Source organism: Zonotrichia leucophrys, chromosome 6, assembly GCF_028769735.1.
Source record: "Zonotrichia leucophrys gambelii isolate GWCS_2022_RI chromosome 6, RI_Zleu_2.0, whole genome shotgun sequence".
Taxonomy (NCBI): Eukaryota; Metazoa; Chordata; class Aves; order Passeriformes; family Passerellidae; genus Zonotrichia; species Zonotrichia leucophrys.
The window spans coordinates 5,548,665-5,567,740 of record NC_088176.1 but is presented as its reverse complement, the minus strand read 5'-3'; the positions used below and the strand labels follow the sequence as shown (position 1 = coordinate 5,567,740).

At 43.8% G+C, this 19,076-nt stretch overlaps 1 protein-coding gene across 2 annotated transcripts in view; it reads left to right on the top strand.

Annotated features, from left to right (window-relative positions):
• Positions 1-19,076, top strand: part of GRK5 (G protein-coupled receptor kinase 5) — a 153,248-nt gene that overhangs the window by 101,716 nt on the left and 32,456 nt on the right. For both annotated transcript variants that reach the window (XM_064716289.1, XM_064716290.1), the window contains 2 exons: positions 209-286; positions 18,249-18,349. In XM_064716289.1, coding sequence (XP_064572359.1) covers positions 209-286; positions 18,249-18,349 — 179 coding nt within the window. The remainder of the gene's footprint in view (positions 1-208; positions 287-18,248; positions 18,350-19,076) is intronic.

Genomic DNA, 19,076 nt, shown 5'->3' with positions numbered 1-19,076 from the left:
CAGAAGATGCACTGCTAGGGTTTGGTCAAAATATAGTGGAAGGTTTTTAATAAGATTGTGTGTTCAGGTTTTACTTCCACCAGAAAATTATATTTGTCCTTCAGATTTTTCATACAGAGTGTTCTGTTAAGGCCACATCCAAAATGAAGTTATAATGGTGAAATATGAGTGCAAATATTGACTTTTATTTTTTATATGTCTGTTCCAGGCAGAATATGAAATTGCTCCAGATGAAAAGCTGGGAGAGAAAGGAAAGGAAATCATGATGAAATACCTCACCCCAGAGGTAAGGGGCAGCCAAAGTGGCATTACTGAAGGAATTCTGCACGGCACACCTTTACTAAACAAGGTTGTTACAGGCTTTGTAACCCAGACTCCTAAAATTTATGGTGGCAATCTCCAGTGAATAAACCTGCAAGTCTTACACAAACAGTCAGAAAAAAAAATAAATTATAATGCAGTCCAGAAATTTACTTCTAAGGATGAACTGGACTTACCAGGGGCTTAATTCATCTGTAGGTGAGCAGATAGCTTTTTTGGGCTCTCCTCAGTGTACAAAGCTCTGCATTGGGGGATGTAATACAAAAGACCTGTTACCAACAGATGCCCCAATTATTTCCTATCCAGCTCAGAAGTGGTGGTGGCATTTCATATTCTGTTGTGTAGAAAGCACAGGCAAAATTGGTCTTTCATAGCAGAGACTGTATTTTGGTACAGAAATTCCCATTTCTCCCCCAGCCCCATTTCCCCCAGGCTGGGGACATGCAGGGGACAGAGGGGTTGGGAGCTCAGAGGTTCTGTCACCCATCCTCGTGCCCAGGGTGGGTCCTGAGTGTTGCCTGGTGTCTGTGGGAAGGAGAGGAGCTCCTGGGAGCAGCATCCACAGGGTGGCACTCCAAACAGAGACACAGGATGTGCTGCTGGAATTTGGGACAGGCTGCTCTGGGACCAGCCCTTCTGGGGGGGTTACAATCATTTCCTGACCACATTTCACCTTTGCTGCACAAGTCACTGCCAGTAAGCAGTAAACATCCAGCTTCAAACACAAGAGCAGCTCCAAACACAAGAGCCATCCTGGGATTTTTCCTAAGTTGCTTTCGTAAGAGTCATCAAAGACGTACAACTGCTGCTTCAACTATTTTACAAAAGTAATACATTTGACCTTCAGGAGAATTAATCACATTTTTGGCAGATGTCTTTCTAGAGGGTTTAAGTGGTACAATATGTTTTGGAGGTGCAGGGGCAGAGCAGACCACTCTTTTTCCACTCAGTCATTTTCCTACAATAAACTTTGATGCATACTTTCAGTTATCTCAGGCTGCATTTTGGGATCTGGTTTCATTTACTGGGCCTGGCTAGTTTCATGTGCAGCCATTGAGCACTGCCAGTAGGAGTTCCTGCTGCCCATTCATTAGGGGCACGAAGTTCCACTGCTTTTTAAATCCACCAAAATGACCTTTTGTCTTAAAATTCCTGTCAACAGAGCAACAAACTCTGAGGGAAAATATTTCCCACTGCTCCAGCTCCCATCTGGAAGGGGAGAAAGGCATTTTGCTGATAGCAGAGCTAGTAAAATGAGGGGAGGATAGCATTGCTTCACTTCAGCCAGTCTTGCTGCAGGTTTCCAAAAGCCCTTCACTGCTGTCCAGTGGCTCTCCTGCCATCCATGGTGCAGCCAGAAGCACATGGAATAATTTAGTGAATGTGCAGTGAAGACCAAGCTGAAAACTGCTGCTTCTTCGTCAACAAAGAACAGTGGTGTTGCAAGAAGGAAAAATACTGGGACTCCAGAGCTGGAGTTTCCATTCTCTGCCATGCCCTGGACTTCTTATTTGACCTATGTACCTGGTTTCTCAGTATGTAAAATTGGCACAGCATATTTACAGTCTGCCCTGAGACTTTTCTGGTATTTGCAAGTTACCTTAACAGCTCTGAGCAGAAGGAAACTGGATGATCTCCAGTGGTCCCTTCCAGCATCACCCGTTCTGTGATCCTGTGAAACACAGAGCTGCCCTCCTTCACTTGTAATCTAAAACTGCCTCCCTGCTGGTGGTGCTTTAATGTCTGCATTGGTCTTGCTGCACTTTTGTTCCTTAATGAGAAACTTCTGCTTCTTCCCAGAGGGATGTGGAAACCCTGCATAGCAGAAAATGCTTCCTGGAGGCAAGGGTGACTGTGCTGTAACAATGGGTTGGATACTAGACTTTCTGATAGGTGTCCCATGCAATGAATACTTTAAAAACCAGAGAAAGGCCTGGATTGATCTAATTTCATTTTAGATACCTAACTAAGGTAGTCAGGTTAGGAGTGCAGATGGCCTACTGTCCTTTCTTGTCAAGAAAGAGAAATAAGTATCTCCAAAGGACACATTAGAATTCAATGATTGAAAGGACTGATGTCTGCAGTCCAAGCAGATGAATCTGGACCCAAAATGTCCTAATAGAACATCATCCTGGCCAGCAAAGAAACCTTCTTTTTATTGGAATCAGCATTTCTCTATTTAATAATCAGTCCCTTGAAAGGTACAAATTGCTGCTGTTTCTGGAGTCTTCTGCTTTCAGCTGAAAGCTTCTTTTAAGTAGGTGTGTGTCTGTGCTTCAAAGAACCTGATTGTCTTGATACAAAAAAAGCGTGACATACAGCTTGACTGATAGAATAAAATTACAGGTTTAGTTCTTGGACAGATAATTCAGTCTTATAATGTGAGGAGTGTTTTTCCCAGAGTGCAGGATCAGAAACACAGTGAAAACAAAAAGTAGACTTCTCGCTCTTTAATATTTATAAATGATTTTTAGCTCTTGCTTCGGTTTTTAAAGGGCATACATATTTAACATAAAACGTGTCAGTGTATCACCCTTCCAAAGGGCGCTCATTTGCATAGGGAACATGCACTTTATTTAATAAAACATACACTTCTTGCGCAGCAGAAAGCAGGAGAAGGCACTTTCCCAGATGAGCAGGCATCCCAGCAGGACTCCCAGCCCCGTGTGAGTCACAGAGTCACAGCCTGTGAGACGTCTGCCCTGAGGCCACCCAGCAAACCCTGCCTTTGCCAGCATGCTGGAGCAAGGAGGTGCTTTCACAAGTGATCACAGCTCAGGCTCTCCACAGCTTTGGCATCCTCAACAGCCCCTACCTGCTTGTGGGGAAATTGAAATCTTAGTCCTGGTGGACAAGCAGGTCAGGCTTCCACCGTGTCCCTGACATACAGGCAACAGCAAGTGACAAATCCTGACAAATGCTGGCACCTGGAAGGAAACGTGGGTGGTTTGGGTGGAAGGAAATGTGGGTGGTTTAGGTGGAAGGGAACGTGGATGGTTTAGGTGGAAGGAAATGTGGGTGGTTTAGGTGGAATGAAACATGAGTGGTTTAGGTGGAAGGAAACACGGGTGGTTTAGGTGGAAGGAAATGTGGAAGGTTTAGGTGGAAGGAAATGTGGGTGGTTTAGGTGGAAGGAAATGTGGAAGGTTTAGGTGGAAGGAAACATGAGTGGTTTAGGTGGAAGGAAACATGGGTGGTTTAGGCCTCTCAAACAAGAAGTACATAGAACAACCTCCCTAAGGGTGTGATGGAGGCCTTATCGCTGGAGGTTTTCAGGATGCTGTTGGGCACTGCATCATCTCATCTAGATTCTCTTTCCCATGAAATCTTCAAAGGTCCTTTCCATGCTGAGCTGTCCCAGGATCCTGTGTACCTAGGCCCTAGGAAGTCAGCAGCATTCCCTCTCTCTTGCCTGAAGTTCACTGGAACAGCCACATCCAACAGCCTGTTCTGAGCTCTTTGATGGAAGGGAAATGTTAGATCTCCACACTAGGAACACCAAAATATGAGTGTTTTCATGGCTTCTGCAGCAGCTTTGCTTGAGGGGTGAGCAGGAGGGCAAAAAACCCACAGGAAGGGTGTCCTGTAGCTGAGGGAAACATTCTCTGAAGAATTATTCCTCCTCCGTGCACAGGAGCAGCACAATGGTTGTCACACCAGCCAGGCCAAGGTTTCCTGACTAGAGTCTTGCTTCTTTAAAAAAGGCTTTAACAATTTCCATGAAAAAGACACTTAAAGCTGCCTTCTTGACTTCATAAGCCCCTAGGGCAGAAGTCCAAGCCACAGGAAGTCTGAAATTTCTGAGGTTGTGAAATATGATGGTAAAATGAATTGGTCACAAATATTTCTTCCCTGTTTTTTTCCTAATCTCAGCAGTTGAGTGGAAAAGGTTCAGTTTTAGGTCCAGTTCCATCTGTAAATGGCTCCATTGAACTGTTGAATTAAACTGAACCCAACCTGGCTTCATTACCTGACTGCTTCTTGTACTGGAAGAGCAAAGAGATATATTTACCTTTGTACTGCTTTTAAATTAGAGTTTTACGTCTCCATGCAGCATTTTTTCCTTCCTGCCTGACAGCTGCCATGCCTTACTCCACTAAATCACTATCCCACTATTTGCTTTTTCACTGTAAATCACCTTGAGAGACTTGAAGAGACGCTATATAAAACTAAATTGATTTGAAATGGCTCTTAAGACAGTCTCCATATGCCATTATAGTTTATATTTGGACTCAGCTGGGTACTAAAAATGTTACTGAACAGGATGTCTAATGTGTATTGTTATCCCCATTAAAATACTTCACAGAATATGAAGAACAGCAACAACATGAATTTTCTTATCTGAATTCCTGTCCAGTACCCTTTCCTCCAGGAAATGCACAGAATAAAGGCCATGTTTGCACTTTCTTTGCTGCAAGAGGTTGGCTGGGCACAGCAATAACCTCCTTACACCAGTCTGAGGCTATCAGTGGGGATTTTGGTAAACAAAACTATGTCTTTGTTTTTATGAACAATTATAGGATAGGGAAGGGAGGGAAAAGTCCCTTGAAAGGGCCTCTGGCTGATCAGCAGTGCCTGGCCTTCCACTTGTCTACTGGCAAAAATGTGCCCTTCTCTCAAACCAGTTGTTTATGGAGAAGAAAACATCTCCATAAGATGGGTAGATGAAATTAAAATTGCACGAGGCTTTCTGCTGGGCCAGGTCACACATCTGAGCCAGGCTGCTGCTCACAGACACCTCTCCCATCTCTGTGCACCATCCTCCGATAGTTTCCTTTTGGCCATTGCTTTGATCTTGACAACAAGGACCTTTGCCTCTCTCCTTGGGATTTGTTCCCCTCCTTCCCATTTCCAGCTCCAAAATAAATGCAAAGTTCAGCACTTGTGCTTCTGGGTGAGTCATCTTTGCTGATCAGTGAAGTTCCATCTATCACTTCTTAACGATTCTGGCTGAATCCTCAGGTCACACCATACCAAGAATTGGATTCAAGTCCTGAGACCTCTTCCTCTACCTGTTTAGTTTTACTAAATGCCTCCTCGGGAACATGTTATAATTAGTTTTTGGGATGTCCAGAACAAAAGCTGAATGCCACGCGAAGGGAAGCAGTGGTAGATAGAAACATTAAGCTTCTGTAAAGCAATCTGCAGAGTTTAATGCAAGACAGAGGCTCTGTGTTTTGAAAGGTGAGCCTTCAGGGGCTGTTTTCTACATTGTTATCTTTCTCCTGCAAATTCAGCTTATGTCACTTATATCCAGCAAGTCATCTCTGTCCCCCTGTAAGCTCATTATCTTGCTGATAAAAGGCCAGCACAGTATCTCTTTTCACTGGCTGCAGTGGATGGCCCCTTCAGGCTTGGTCCAGGAGTTATCTCCACAGCTAGTTTTCAAATTTTTCTAAACCCTATGCATTTCATTAATGACCCAATTGAAGTAAGCAATGAATGAGGTGCCTGTCTGTCCACAGAGTGTTACATGGGCTCGGGATGGGCCAGAATTATTTACTTGCTCAAAGCGTTATTCACTACGTCCTTTGGGCTCCTATTAGGGGACTTTTCAGGATGCAAAATGCTTAAGCAGAAATCCTGGCATCACTTGAGCCAGGAGAATTTTGCCATTTAATTAATTACCCTGGGACTCTGCCCTTTGCCTCGATGGATTTCTCATCTCCCCTTTCTATTGACTTCACTACTCTACGAGCACCATTTTAGCCAGACATGATAGCATTACTTAGGCCTCTGCTTTGCAGCTCACATAATCAATACATAATCCAGTCTCCAGAGAAATCAATGGATAATTCCTGTTGTTGCTGCAGAGACAGCACGATCAATATCTCTGCTGATCACTGTGTCTGAGCCCAGGAAAGTGCCTTCTCAGTGGGCTCTCTGGAAAAGCTCATCTTTCCCAGGTTCAGTTCTGGGAAAACGTCTGGGTGGCAGAATGGCAACTGTGTTACTCAAATTAATGCTTTCTAGTCAGGATTTCTTTTAATAAACGTTTGTCTGCCACTGAGGCCAGGCTGTAATGTAGTGTGGTAGGGAATCTGAAGAATCACAGTGTTGCCTTGATTAGGAGTCCCTTTGCTGTGGTCTCAGGCAAAAAGGCTTTTTTCTCACGGTTTGCTCGAGTCCTATTTCCTCATCCTTTACCCACTGTTTATAATACAAATGTTAGTTAACTAAACACTTACTGAGGGCTTCTGTCTCCTGCAGTGGTGCCAAACTTGCAGGAGAGCCTGTGGAAACTACTTGGAGCCTGCCCTGAGCTGATGATGCTGCCCCAGAATAGGTCCCTGGGTGGTCCCTGTGTCCTGTCCTTGCAATGCCTTTGCTCACACTGGTAGAAGGTCTGGGATGGAGTCATCACCTCCTCTGGTTTTGTGCTCATCAGAGCTATTGACGCTCTCTTTCTCTTTCCCTGTTCTTCTGGAGAGGTTACACCCCCCCCCCCAGTGCACATGCCTCCTCACTCTTTGTCATTTTTGGTCAGGAAAAGCACTGGGATGCTTTGCTCATTGAGAAGAAGCCTTCTGGCTTCCCTGTGTTTGCTGGAATTGCTCTGACTTGACCCTTTGGACAGTGGAAACTCAATTCCACTAATGGATGTCAGCCACACATGTGAACCTGGCTTCCATCTGCCTGTGAGGCAGGGCAGGCCTCAGGCTGCTCCAGCTCCTCCCAGAGCAGCCAGCCCGTCCAAAGGGACTCTGCAAACAGAGAGCAGATCTGCTCAGGGTTATCTGACAGCAGGAAGGCTCTATTTGCCTCCCCTTGGCTAATGAATATGCTAATTATAGTTTCCTCCTCCCTGTTTTGGGGGTCATCTTTTCCCTATCCCCTCTGCATGCCCCTCATGACTTCTATTTGGTTTGTATGGATTATCCAGTGGCCAGGGAAGTTAATTCTGAAAGACTTTCAGGTCCATTCAGCTTTCCCAGAAACTGCCTTTTCTGCCTGAAAACCTTGCTCACATGGGAAAAAAGGAATCAGCCTTTTCCAGCTGTCTGGAACACTGACTTGCAAACCATCCAGGAATCTGCAGGAGATGGCTTTTGTGTGTTTGCACAGGATGACATTAAAATAGACCTCTGGTGAGTCCAGCCCCTTGCATTCCCAGCACTCAGCCTTGGAGGGAGATGGATGGGAGAGATGGGATGACTCTTTCTGCCCACTGGCTGCAGGGAGCCTGGGCAGGCTCTGAGTGTCTCAGCTTTTAGGTGATTTAAGTGTGATGAGGTGAATTCCATGCTAGGTGTCATGCAGAATACATTAAATTACCTGGCATGGCATATCCACCCAGGTTTCTGGGCACAATTTCTCAATAGTTCAGGAGTCCTTTGAAGTCCTGACCTACCCAGCCCATCCATTCCCCCACTTGCTGCAGCTTTGCTGGTTCAGTTTCAGATTTCTGGAGATAAAAGTATAATGGATCAACTAATGTCTCCCTGAGCTCAGGATTCCATGTGCTAAACTCAGAAGCAGTAACAGAGAACCCCAACAAAGCAGAGAATGAAGAGGCACATGGTGGGAATAGAAGTTAATCATACCTTATTTCTCACCTGGTTCCCTTGAAATAGGAAATTAGGATTCTGGAAAAGCATCTGGAGACTTCAGCATCTGAGTAGCATCAGAAGAACAGGTCAGGCAAATTCCAGTGAGATGCCTGAGGCTGACACCTTTGGCTGGGAGGATGTAACTAGAAGAATCAGTAAGCTGGTAGACTGTGCTAATTTAACATGGAACCAGGAATCACAGGGTTTTAAATGTCACAGAAAAAATATATTTCATTTCCTTAAAATATTATTGTAAAAAGTGAGATTTTTTAAAAAGTCTTTTTACAAATTGATTTAGAGATAACCAGCATATTTAAATTGTGGATATGTGACACTTCAAGCTATTAATGTTTATTTTTTTTCCCCAGTAATCCAACACGCTGAAAAAGTCATTTAACTTGCTTGCCAAACTTTAGCTTGTATTCTAATTTATTTTTTTCAACCAAGTCAGACTCTGACCTGAGTCAAAAAATCAAGCACATAGCAAGTTTATTATCCTTGCACTGATGTTGTTTGTCCAACAAGCAAAAGTGAGGAAGAGTGGAATATGCCACTGCAAACAGCATGTCATTGCCTACAATAAATGTCCTCCCTCCCAGCTCCTTGCAGATGGCTGTTGCCATCTGACTGCTAATGGGTTGTGTGATCCAGGTGATGTGGGAATGCCCTGTTTCCAGCAGTGATTTTGTTTGCCTTCCTGGGTGTTTCCAGTCTGTCTGTGAGTGGGCTCCTGCCTGATGTTTGTTTCATTTGTTTCCTAATTCTTTGCAAGACCTTCCCGAACTCTCTTTGAGATTTTCATTTTTTTCATTCAAGATTTTTCTCAGGATTTTGACTTGCTAATGGATAAAGATGAAGGCAAATTGTGTAGAATTTCCTCTGCAAGTGATGGCAAAACATCAGCTCAGTGTGGATCAGGCTTCAGCCTGCAGGGGAAGGGTTACTCCTGTTTACAGCCTTGTGTCTCAGGAGTGAATTCAAGCAGGGATCTGTTTGTTTTCCTGCAAGAAAGCCATTCTGTAACGTTTAGGTTGTAAGTGAGTTTATCTGTTTAGGGGTTGTTGTTTTTTGGTTTTTTTTGTTTTTTTAATGGAACAAATGACATTTGGTTTACCAGAGGAAGCCAAGCTATGACTATTGCAACATAAGGTTGCTTGCTAATGTTTAGGCCATCCATCAGTGCAGGAGGAGGATGTTAAAAGGTAGGAAGGTCCTGATAAGAGGCTGGACACTGGATGTTGTCCAGACCTATTAAGCACATGTGACAAGAGAAAAAAAACTTCCTGAGAAGAGAAGCTTTCAGAATTGTCCTGTCATGTTTGCTGCTAGTAATAGTGGGAATACATTGTTCTCCCAAAAAGCTTTATCAAATATCTGACTGCTTGTAGCCATGGCTCTGTTGGGTTGCTGACAAAAGTGGTTCTGTGACACTCCAAAGGATTGCGAGCAGCCTCACTGTGGGGTGGACAGAAAATCCTGCTTGATATAAACCTGCTCTTCTCTGTTCCTTAAGCTGCCCTCCTCATCCTGCTGACAGGTTATTTCATCTGTTTCCATCCTTTAATCTGGGTGCAAAATGCTTTTAAGGCAGAAAAAGGGCAACAACAAACCAAGCAAAACTTTCCCTTCCCCTGCTTTAAAAACCAATTTATTTAAAACTATTTCAGCTAGCTGATTTATGAGCACCCCTCCACCAATAAACCTATTGTCTACAGAAAGGAGGAAAAATGTGTTTCTTTGGTGAAGAAACCTCTATGAGCATGTCTACAGAAAGGAGGAAAAAATGTGTTTCTTTGGTGAAGAAACCTCTATGAGCATGTTTCTAAAGAATCATTTTAAAAGTATGGCTAGGGAAGGACTAGGGTTTGAAGATCCAGGAAAATATTCTGCAAGCACTTCTTGTGAGGCCCAATTTCTCACTAATTGAAGTCAAAAGCATATCTTCTGTGCTGACCAGTTTAGAGCCATAAAATAAGCTGTACCAAAAACCCTGTCACTGGTTGGGATTGTGGTGAGTGTTTCTGTTTAATTGAAGAGTATAAAGTCTGCAGCTGATTCACTGGACTTGCAAAAGGAGATGATGAAGCAACTAAATGTTGTCTCATGGGACAATTTGTTATTTCAAAATTACTTTCTATGGGGCTTTGGGTGTTTAAGCTCTGGTCACCAATAGGAGCCAGGAAGAATTTTCTCCTTCTTGAGTCTAGGCAGCCTTTTCCTTTGTTGCTCCGAAACTCCTGTTGTGGTTAGGCCCCCAGATTTCTCTGAATCAAACAAGTCAACATTCCAAGGAAACCACACTTTGGACAGAAGAGCTGTGTGTAGGAAGCATGTTGACTCACACCACTTGCATGGCAGTTGCTTGTTTGCCACTATCAGGAGCACAAATGCGGTTTCTAGAAAGGAGCAGCTACAAAAATGTCTGCTGAGAAGAGGAAAAACAAGGTACAGCCAGATAGCAGGCCCTGTTGCTGACTAACAGAATGGCCAAAAAATAATTCATATGCTTCCTATGCACCTGTCGGAAGGGAAACCTCAGAGGCAGCTGTTTCCCAAGGAAAGGCACAGTTCTAGACTGCAGCTTGTATCCCAGCTCCAAAGAGGAAGGATGCTGGGAACCCAGGGAGGAAACTTCTCCTTTTTCTGCTGCTGGGCTTGCTGAGGCACAAGAGGCTACCTGAGGAGTCCAGGGCAAGTGGGGGAGCCTGAAGCTGCTCCAGATCGAGCCCCAGAGCTGAGGTGGCCCCTTGTGCAGTATCAGTACAACCCCTCCAGGCCAGAACATGCTCAGCTGCTGGCTGAGGGCTCTGCTGCCTCCACTCATTGCATTTCTCTGTGTGTCAACATGTGTTTTGATAGTTTAGCAGCATATGAGGGAAAACAGATTTGTCATGACTCCAGATCAGCTTGCAGCTACAAAACAAACCCCACAGCTGACAGGCACTGATGATTTGCTTCATTCAGATACCGCAAGTGATCCTGCCCTGGGTATTGGGATTGGGCTCAATATTTTCTCTGCCACTGACCCTCTCTGTAATCCTGATGAGGTATTTCATGTCTTTTTCCCCTGGTGGGATTGGTTTGCTTTGGAAGCTCTGGCTCCCATGACATGTCTATAATGTCTGTCACTGTGGGCCCCCGTTCTTAGGTGTCATGTCTACACCCTTGTAATAGATAAATTGCTGCTAATAACAGCTGCCTTCCATGCTCCCCATCCACCCCACTGCCAATTCCTACATCTGTCCTCTCAAAGCAAATATCCTGGAATTATGAATTCCAGGATATTTTGCTTTGCTGGTTCTGCTCATACAGACCCAAATGGCTGTGGCAAGGGAAAAAAATAAAAGTAAAGAGAAAATGCAGAAGTTGATTAGTTAAAGTGTTGCAGCTGCTCCTGATGTCAAATTGGCTGTTTACCACACATACAGCTCAGACTGAATAGATAAGATCAGACACAGGGAAAGGCAAAAGAATGTTCCAAGATTTCTTTGTGTAACACCAAAAGGCATCAGGAGACTGCGTGTGCTGTGGCAGTGCTGGGATCCTTTCCCTCACCAGGAATGCCCAGCCTTGGTTTCCCAAAATCTAAATACAACCAAGACATTCCATCTCCTCATCTGCTGCTCTCCTCTGAATTTCTTGATGGGACTCAGTCATTCTAAAGGTCTTTCCCAACCTAAAAGAATTTTGGATTCCCCCTGTCAGTCCCTTCACACTTTCCCTCAGTCAGTCTCTGGCTGCGTGGCTGAAACTTCCCTGGCTGGAGTTTAGAGTGCTGGATAAAGCCAGAATTTCCAGGTTTTTGTGTATGAACTGTTCTTGTCTGATCATGCATCATCTCACACAAAAAAAGTTCATTTTAGCCTGTTTCTGTCATATTTTTGAGGTCTCTACTAGTAGCAAATCTGTGTGGAGATTTTCAAACAGATTATATGTGGAACATTGCTGTCAACATCTGAAAACACACATATCATGAAGACAAATGCTTGGAAGGCAATTTGAGACGCAGCTCAAGAAAAGTTACAGCTTGAACTTTTGTCCATTGACTGAAAGGTTTTTAATTGTTTTAAGCCAGTTCGCTGTGGAATGTTTTCATAACCTGAAACATAACATATGCTGCACGTTATTTATTTTACGCAAGTGACTTTTAAAATAACTCATCGTGTTTCAGTATCAGCTGCATGCCTGAAAGTTGCCAGGAAAGCAGTTGTGTTTGTGACAGAAGTTTGCATCAGGTCTATTCAATCTAAAGAGTGTGGAATCTTTCTGGTTCATATGGCTTCTGTAGTGATGAGCAGTTGTGCTGTAAGACACCTGATGACTCACATCCACTGGCAGGAGCTGGTATGAAATGAAAGCCTGTACTTCTAGGTTTCTATTCTTTATTCACTAATTGCAAGGGACAATTGGACTGATTTGAGGAATCTGAGCATCTCTAGCTTTCATTTATCCCAGTGCGACTTCTTTGATTTCAGTCACAGGTGATGATCAAATCCTCTGCTAAACACATCTCTCAACCTCCTGTGCACCCTTCTGTAAAATATTGTGAGATTGCCACCTAGCTCATGAAGACTTAATCCTGCACTGAAGATTTAATATTCTGACGTTCTTAGATGAAAGTCATTATGTAAGGATGAAGAATTACCTCGGAACTATGGACCTGCTCTGTTTCTTACCAAGTCAGTCTGGCCAAACTCAATGCTTTCCCTTTTTCTGCTCTGAACTTCAGGGATCTGCAAGCCACGTCATTTATTTTTTTAGGAGACAGTGATGATTGAGACAAGTCTTTGAAGCAGGATTGCTAATTTGCAGAAAAGATTCTTATTCCTTTACTCAGAGCTACAGGTTTCCTTTGGTGAGCACTCAGCAAACAAACTCCCTTCCTCATCTGTTCTCATGGCCATGCCATGTGCCTGTGCTTTATGAAGCCCAGTGTTTTGCAAAATCATTGGTACAAAGGACTGGGAAAGGGCTCAAGAGCTTCTTGCATTGAACAGAGATCAAATACACTTAGATGATCAACAGATGTCTGAGTGCCCTTGGAGGTCTTTCAGACCTTTGAGAACAGATTCCACAATATTCATAGGCCTGTTCTTCTGCTTCCCTGTGTGAAAAATTAGAATAAAAAGCCTTCATATCCAATTAAGTGGATTTCTTCACATCATTCCCCCAGAGCAGACCAGAATATGCAGAATAATTGATCCCTGCCCTTTTTATTAAAAACATTTCTATATTAAAAGACCTTTATCAAGTTTCACCCTTGTTTTTCCAGCCTAAACAGATTCTAAGATTCCTCAATGCTTTCCTCTGGGCTTTTTTTCCTAAGCTTGTTTCCCAACATTCCAGGCACTTGGTGCTCTTGTCAGCTCTCTGTAAGTTTCTCAAATGGTGGTGACCCCAGCTGGACACGTCTTTAGCTGGATCCTCAACACATCCCTCTCAGTCCACTTTGTCATTTGGGCACTTTTCCCACAGGAACACCAGTGTTACCCACAATGAGCCAGCTCTGCCCACGCAGGTTTGTGTTGTGTGTGCATCTGCTCTGGGAGTAACTGGGGACACCTTCCCACCTCACCCCAGCTCCACCAGTGTGAACCCCAGCTGCTGGGCTGCCAGAAAAATGCTCCTGTTCCTTGAAAGTGCCAATCTCTGCTTGCTGCCTGCCTGCTTTCACTCCCACAGGCGTGGAGGCAACGCCTGTAGCGCGCCATGTCTTGACCGAGGTCATGCACAGTAAATGTTGGGAAATGTATCTTATCTCATAAGAAAAGCTAGAACAAATAACACGTCTTCATGAAAAAGTAAAAGAGAATCTTCTGAATGCCTCCCTTGGTACTGCCAGCACTTCAGCTTGTTTGCTAAAGAGTTTGATTTGCTGATAGATCCACACAAGGTCGGATCTCCCCCACACAGTCGCAGGGGAAGCACTGAGAGGTGCTGTGAGTGGCATGGCAAACACATAGTGATGACTTTAGGAGAAGGTTTTTTGATGGCTGTGCTGTTCAGTGAACTCAGCAAAGACTGGGTCTTGGAGATCTGGGTGAAATAGCCTGTAGCAAAACTTACAGAGCTGTCAGGAAAGGAGAGGCCACGTTTTAAAGAGTAGCGATGCAACATGACATTCACAATAACAGATGATGGGGAGCCACAGAGCCTGGAAGCTTTCATCTGATCTGAGTCAGACTTTGCTACTCTTCAGTACTCCAGTGGAGTGCCAGGCCATGGGCAGCACCAGATACTGCTGCTGGACAGGGCCCTGCTGGCTTGCAGTCTTTTTGTGGGCACAAACACAAATAACCCTGAGCAAGTGTGAGATGTATCAGCTGTTCTCATGCCATTAATGGAAAGGGAAGAGCATCTGAGAGGAACTCTTTTATAAAGACAGAAAAAAATAAAAGTTTAGAAGAGGAGACTTTTCTCAGGGTGGGCTAATGGCACTCAGAAGTAACTGAAAGAAATATCCATTTCTTGTTTCTCAAATAACCACTAACATGATTCCTAGTCGCATTCTTTTCCTAAAAATTAAATGGGAGAGTATCATAAAACAGAGCTATTTCTATGCCAGCAAAATATTTGTAGAGCGGTTTTCAGTTTCTGGCCATTAAAGAGAAGGTACAGGAGGTAGGAGATTTTGGTTAAAACCTGGTAAAAGTATTGTAGACTTTTGTACTGTTATTAAAATGTCTGATCAACAAGGATAATGTGATGAGAGAAATTTTTGTTGTAGGATCAACTTCAGCACATTTTGTGCTGCCATGTATCTGGTTTCAGTTCCATCAGCTTTAGCCTAGCGTTAATCAATTGGTTTGACTGGCATAATTTCTGATTACATTATTGTAAGTGAGATCAAGAATCTCCTTCTTTGCCTTCAGGAAACAGAATAGCCATTAGGGGAAATGTGGAACTATGCTTGTAACTCCCCAGTGTTTTGTTTTGAATGCAAGAAGGTGTAACTGGTTTCTGCAGGTGTTTCTCAAGAGTTAGCAGAATATTCTTTGTCACAAGCTCAGATGTAATGGTCTTAATCACGGTGTATGGCTCTCCTAGCTGCCACAGGACATTTAATATGTTGGAAAAGGTGTCTCTGTTCCCTTGTAAAAGCCAAATTTGCTTTTACAGCCATTGCCCATAATGCAGCAGGAGAATGGTGTTAATAACCATTTCATTGTGGCTGCAGAAATCTTCTGCACCTCTCCAGGGAAGGAGCAACTTTTTCATCTGTAAAAAGGCCCAAGTGTTACCTTTGGAAGCTTTCACTCTTGGGATCCAAAGGCTTCCTTGCACGCATAACCTGTGCTACCTAATGGTTCTCCAGGGGAGCAGAAGTAGGTTGGTGGGTTGGGTTTTGGGCTGTAATTATTTCTGGCTTTGTTTAAACTTCCGAAGGCTGTGGGTATGCACAGCATTCACACAGGGGAAGTGGCAGCCATGGCTGTTTAATGGGAGCAGTGGGGACTGGCAAGTCTCAAGGAGAGTCTCAGGAAGGATCCTACAAAGGCTCCCTGGAGCTGCAGGCATGGTTGGGAAGGGTTGGGCATGTTCTCCCCAGGCATGTGGTGCCCTGAACTCTGTGAGGGGCTGTAGAACAGCACAAAATGTTTTGGTGGGTCTACAGAAGCTTTGGAAATGATCAGCCTTTGGAAAAAAAACCCCAAACCTCTATTCCTTGTTGTAGAAAATGGAGTGGTCTAGGGAGGTGTTTGCGCAGCACTCGAAGGCTTTACTCCATCCATGGGGTTTCAGTGAGTTCGTGTCTTTGCCCACCTTGATATTTTTACCTTGCTCAAGTTTGTGCAGAGGGAGTAAAGACTCAGAGGTCAGCAATGAGTGGTTTTGAAAAACCAAGTGGTGACTGTATCTCCCACAAACTTGGAGAGAGGAATCGCAGTTTGTGTCATTTGTAAATGCTTCCCACATTGTCTTACTTACTATTTCTTTTGCTCATTCTTCCCCCCTTTCACTACAAGAATTTAATTTCCTCTTTATGAATAAGAGTTAGCTGATGCTTATAATTTATTTTTAAGTGTACTTTGATCTCAGACAAAGTCTGATGGGATTAGTACTCTAGTAATGTGTCATGGGCATGATCTTCAACACTAACCTCAAGGCAGTTTACCTTCCACTGGGAAATGAACTCCCAATGGGAGATGAAGTTGCCTGGCATGAGTAAGAATCAGGTCACTTGGTCTAAATGACTAATTATGCAGTTTAGTACTTAGCTTTTGGATTCCTGTTTTGACCTCTAAAGGGAGAACAAGTTCCAGATGTACTCAGTAGTAACTTCAGTTAGAGGCCCCGGTACGGATTTTACTGAAGTGCTGCTCCATTCACATCAGAAACACTCCTGGTCCACAGAAGCCCCAAAACTGTGGAGTTCAGGGGTGTTTCTGTTCCCTGTAAATCAGAGGGATGATCATCTTGAAACAGGGTTTGGACCACTGGATTCACACAGCCACCTACCAACCTTGGGCGACCAGTGAGCATGTGTGTGCAAATGTGTATCCACTGAGTGCATAAATTGTAAATTAAAGGTATTCATTCATCTGGTTTCTGGCCAAAATCAACTGAAATACTGCTAATTATTAGGCTTTTGTTCATATCTGAATATTGCTTTAAAAGCCTTTGGTTTAATCTGCTTCCCTGTCTTTCCCCCAGTAGTTTCAGTGCTGTAGGACTGGAAAACAGGAGGTTTTTTTGTTTCATTGCTTCCCTCTTGCCTCTACTCACTCTCTTGAACCAAAACTGGGACTTAGATTTTGTTATGAGCATGTGTAGTTACCTCAGTGGTCACTCAAGCTGACAAAATCTGGCTTTGTCTCAGTCTCTACCTTTTAGATGTTGACATGAGGGGCTGATCTACCTCTCAAAAAACCATGAGACTTCTTAATTATTAGTAATCTACTCTGTCTGTGATTAAAAGTGAGTGTTCCCTAGATATCTTTTGCTGAGGAAATGGAGGAATATATTGAGGGAACGAGGAAACATTTCAGTGAGGTCAGAGGTGTCCCCAGCACGTTCTGCAGATTGTCTGTCAAGGCTGAGCAGTGAGAGTGCATTGCACAGAGTGCACAGACAGTTCTGTAAACCATGTTCCCATTTAAAAACATTCAAGTGGAACAAACTTACTTTTTCATGTCACAACCGGGATCATATTCACATTTCAGCAGTGGGAAGGGAAAGATAAAAGACTTAATTCAGCTCTCAACATGCTGGAGATTTTCTGTGGCTCCACCTCTGCCCCTTCCTCTGTCCTCATTCCCAGTGTTTTTGAACTCTGCCTGCAATGCATTTCAGGGCTTGCCAAGATATCTCTGACTAGGGGTGAGTTAATGAGAACATCTGGCCGGGAATGAGGGATGATGCTCTGTGCCCCACCCACTCAGCACATCTGGTGGCTGTGGGCATGGATGGGGACCTTACTGAGCATTAAGGCTTCTGCAAGGAAAGAGGATTTTACCCTCTATGGCTGAGTTTATTGAAAATACCCAAATCCAATTGGTTACATAAAGAGACTTGCATGTAGATGGGAGAAATAAGTAGGTGCACACACACACACAAATATACACTTTGTAATATAATTACAGTATACAGTCAATGTGTAAGGCTGTGGACTGCCTAAAAATCTGTCATTTTAGATAATTAGTCCCAAAAGTCCTAAACTGGTTAACCATCAAGGCATATTGCAAGAGACCTCTCTTTGGTAAGGTTTGAAGGGTTGAATATACATTCTCTCCAAAGGGAGGAGAGGATGAAAAGAGTGTATGTGGTTGGTTGGCAAAGTTCCTTTCTGAAATTATTATTTTAAAGTTGCTAAATTATTTTTGTCTAAGGAGGAACTAAAGTGTCCAGATACTTTTGTGAACATCTTTTTAATATATAGATAGATGTCAATCTATATCAGTAAGTACCAATGCTCTGCTCTTGTTTTGCTTTCCTGGTAAAAAAAGGAAAAAAAAAGATGAATTTTTCAGTCAGCACAATGAATCACCCATGAAGTGAAAATACTGGGCAAATTCTCTTTTGTTTAATAGAATGGGCTGTACACAGCTCAGGCCAGCACATTTTTCATGGGATGCAAGGGAGCAGTTCAAAGAATTGGCAAGGAGTGGGTCCTGCATATTCATGAGGCTGGGCAAGGAGGTGAAAGCACCGGAGAAGGCAGAAAAGCAATGTGAGGATAGAGTGGAATGTGGAGCGAGTTGCCACGGTATCCTATTTTACTGCTCTTTGACGTAAAGCTCCTTTGCTTTTACACAACCGCTGGAATTGAATGGAAGCAGCTCGGGGGCATAAATAATGAATGTGCCTCTCACACATTGGGAGAGCAGAACCTGCACCTCGTGGAGGATTTAATGTGCCCCTCTCTTCTCTCCCCAGTCTCCAGCCTATGTTCCCGAAGTCAGTCAAGAACTTATCCAGCAGACAGAGGAGAAACTGGAAAACAGCCCCTGCAAGGAGCTGTTCTCTCCCTGTACAAAGTAAGTATCACACACACCCGAAGATGCCAGGGCTGCAGCCAGCAGCTCGTGGGGAATGGATGTGGCAGGTCGGGAATGTGACATTCCAGCCTGAACCTGAGGCTCACATCTCTGCTCACACTCCTTGAGGCAGAGCTGACAAGCGGTGAAGTCATTTCATCTGAACAAAATGTAATAAATATTTCCATGCCATTATATAGCATGCACACAGGCACTTACTGTTTCAGGTATTTGACAGAGTGTTCCAGCCAAGTAAGCCAGCCGTGGATTTCATGCTGTGTGAAAAGAGCTACAATGATAATGTATCCAAAGAAAACATCTCTGTTTCAAAGTGAATAAAAATTAAGTGGCTATACAGTCCATTTAGACAGAGGAATGTGCAAACTTGCTCTGCATGGCTTTTCCAGAAAATCTTCACCAGGAGAACAGGGCTTTTTTAATTCTTTCTGTCTGCCCATGGCGTTCAAACCAACGTGCATTATTTCCCCCTTTGCCTGGGAAAAGGCTTATCAGTTTCTGCAGCCATTTGTGCCATTATGTGCTAAAGCTCCAGGTATGCAATCTGCCTTTGCAAACCCTGCCCTGAGTGCATCCACACCAGCAGATCATAAACCAATAAAAATATGAAAAGGAGGGCTCGTGGCACGCGGGCCTGTGCGGTTGCTGGCTGAGCGCAGTTTGTTTTCCCTGGGTGATGTAATGGGGATTTGTAAAATTTGCTCCGCTG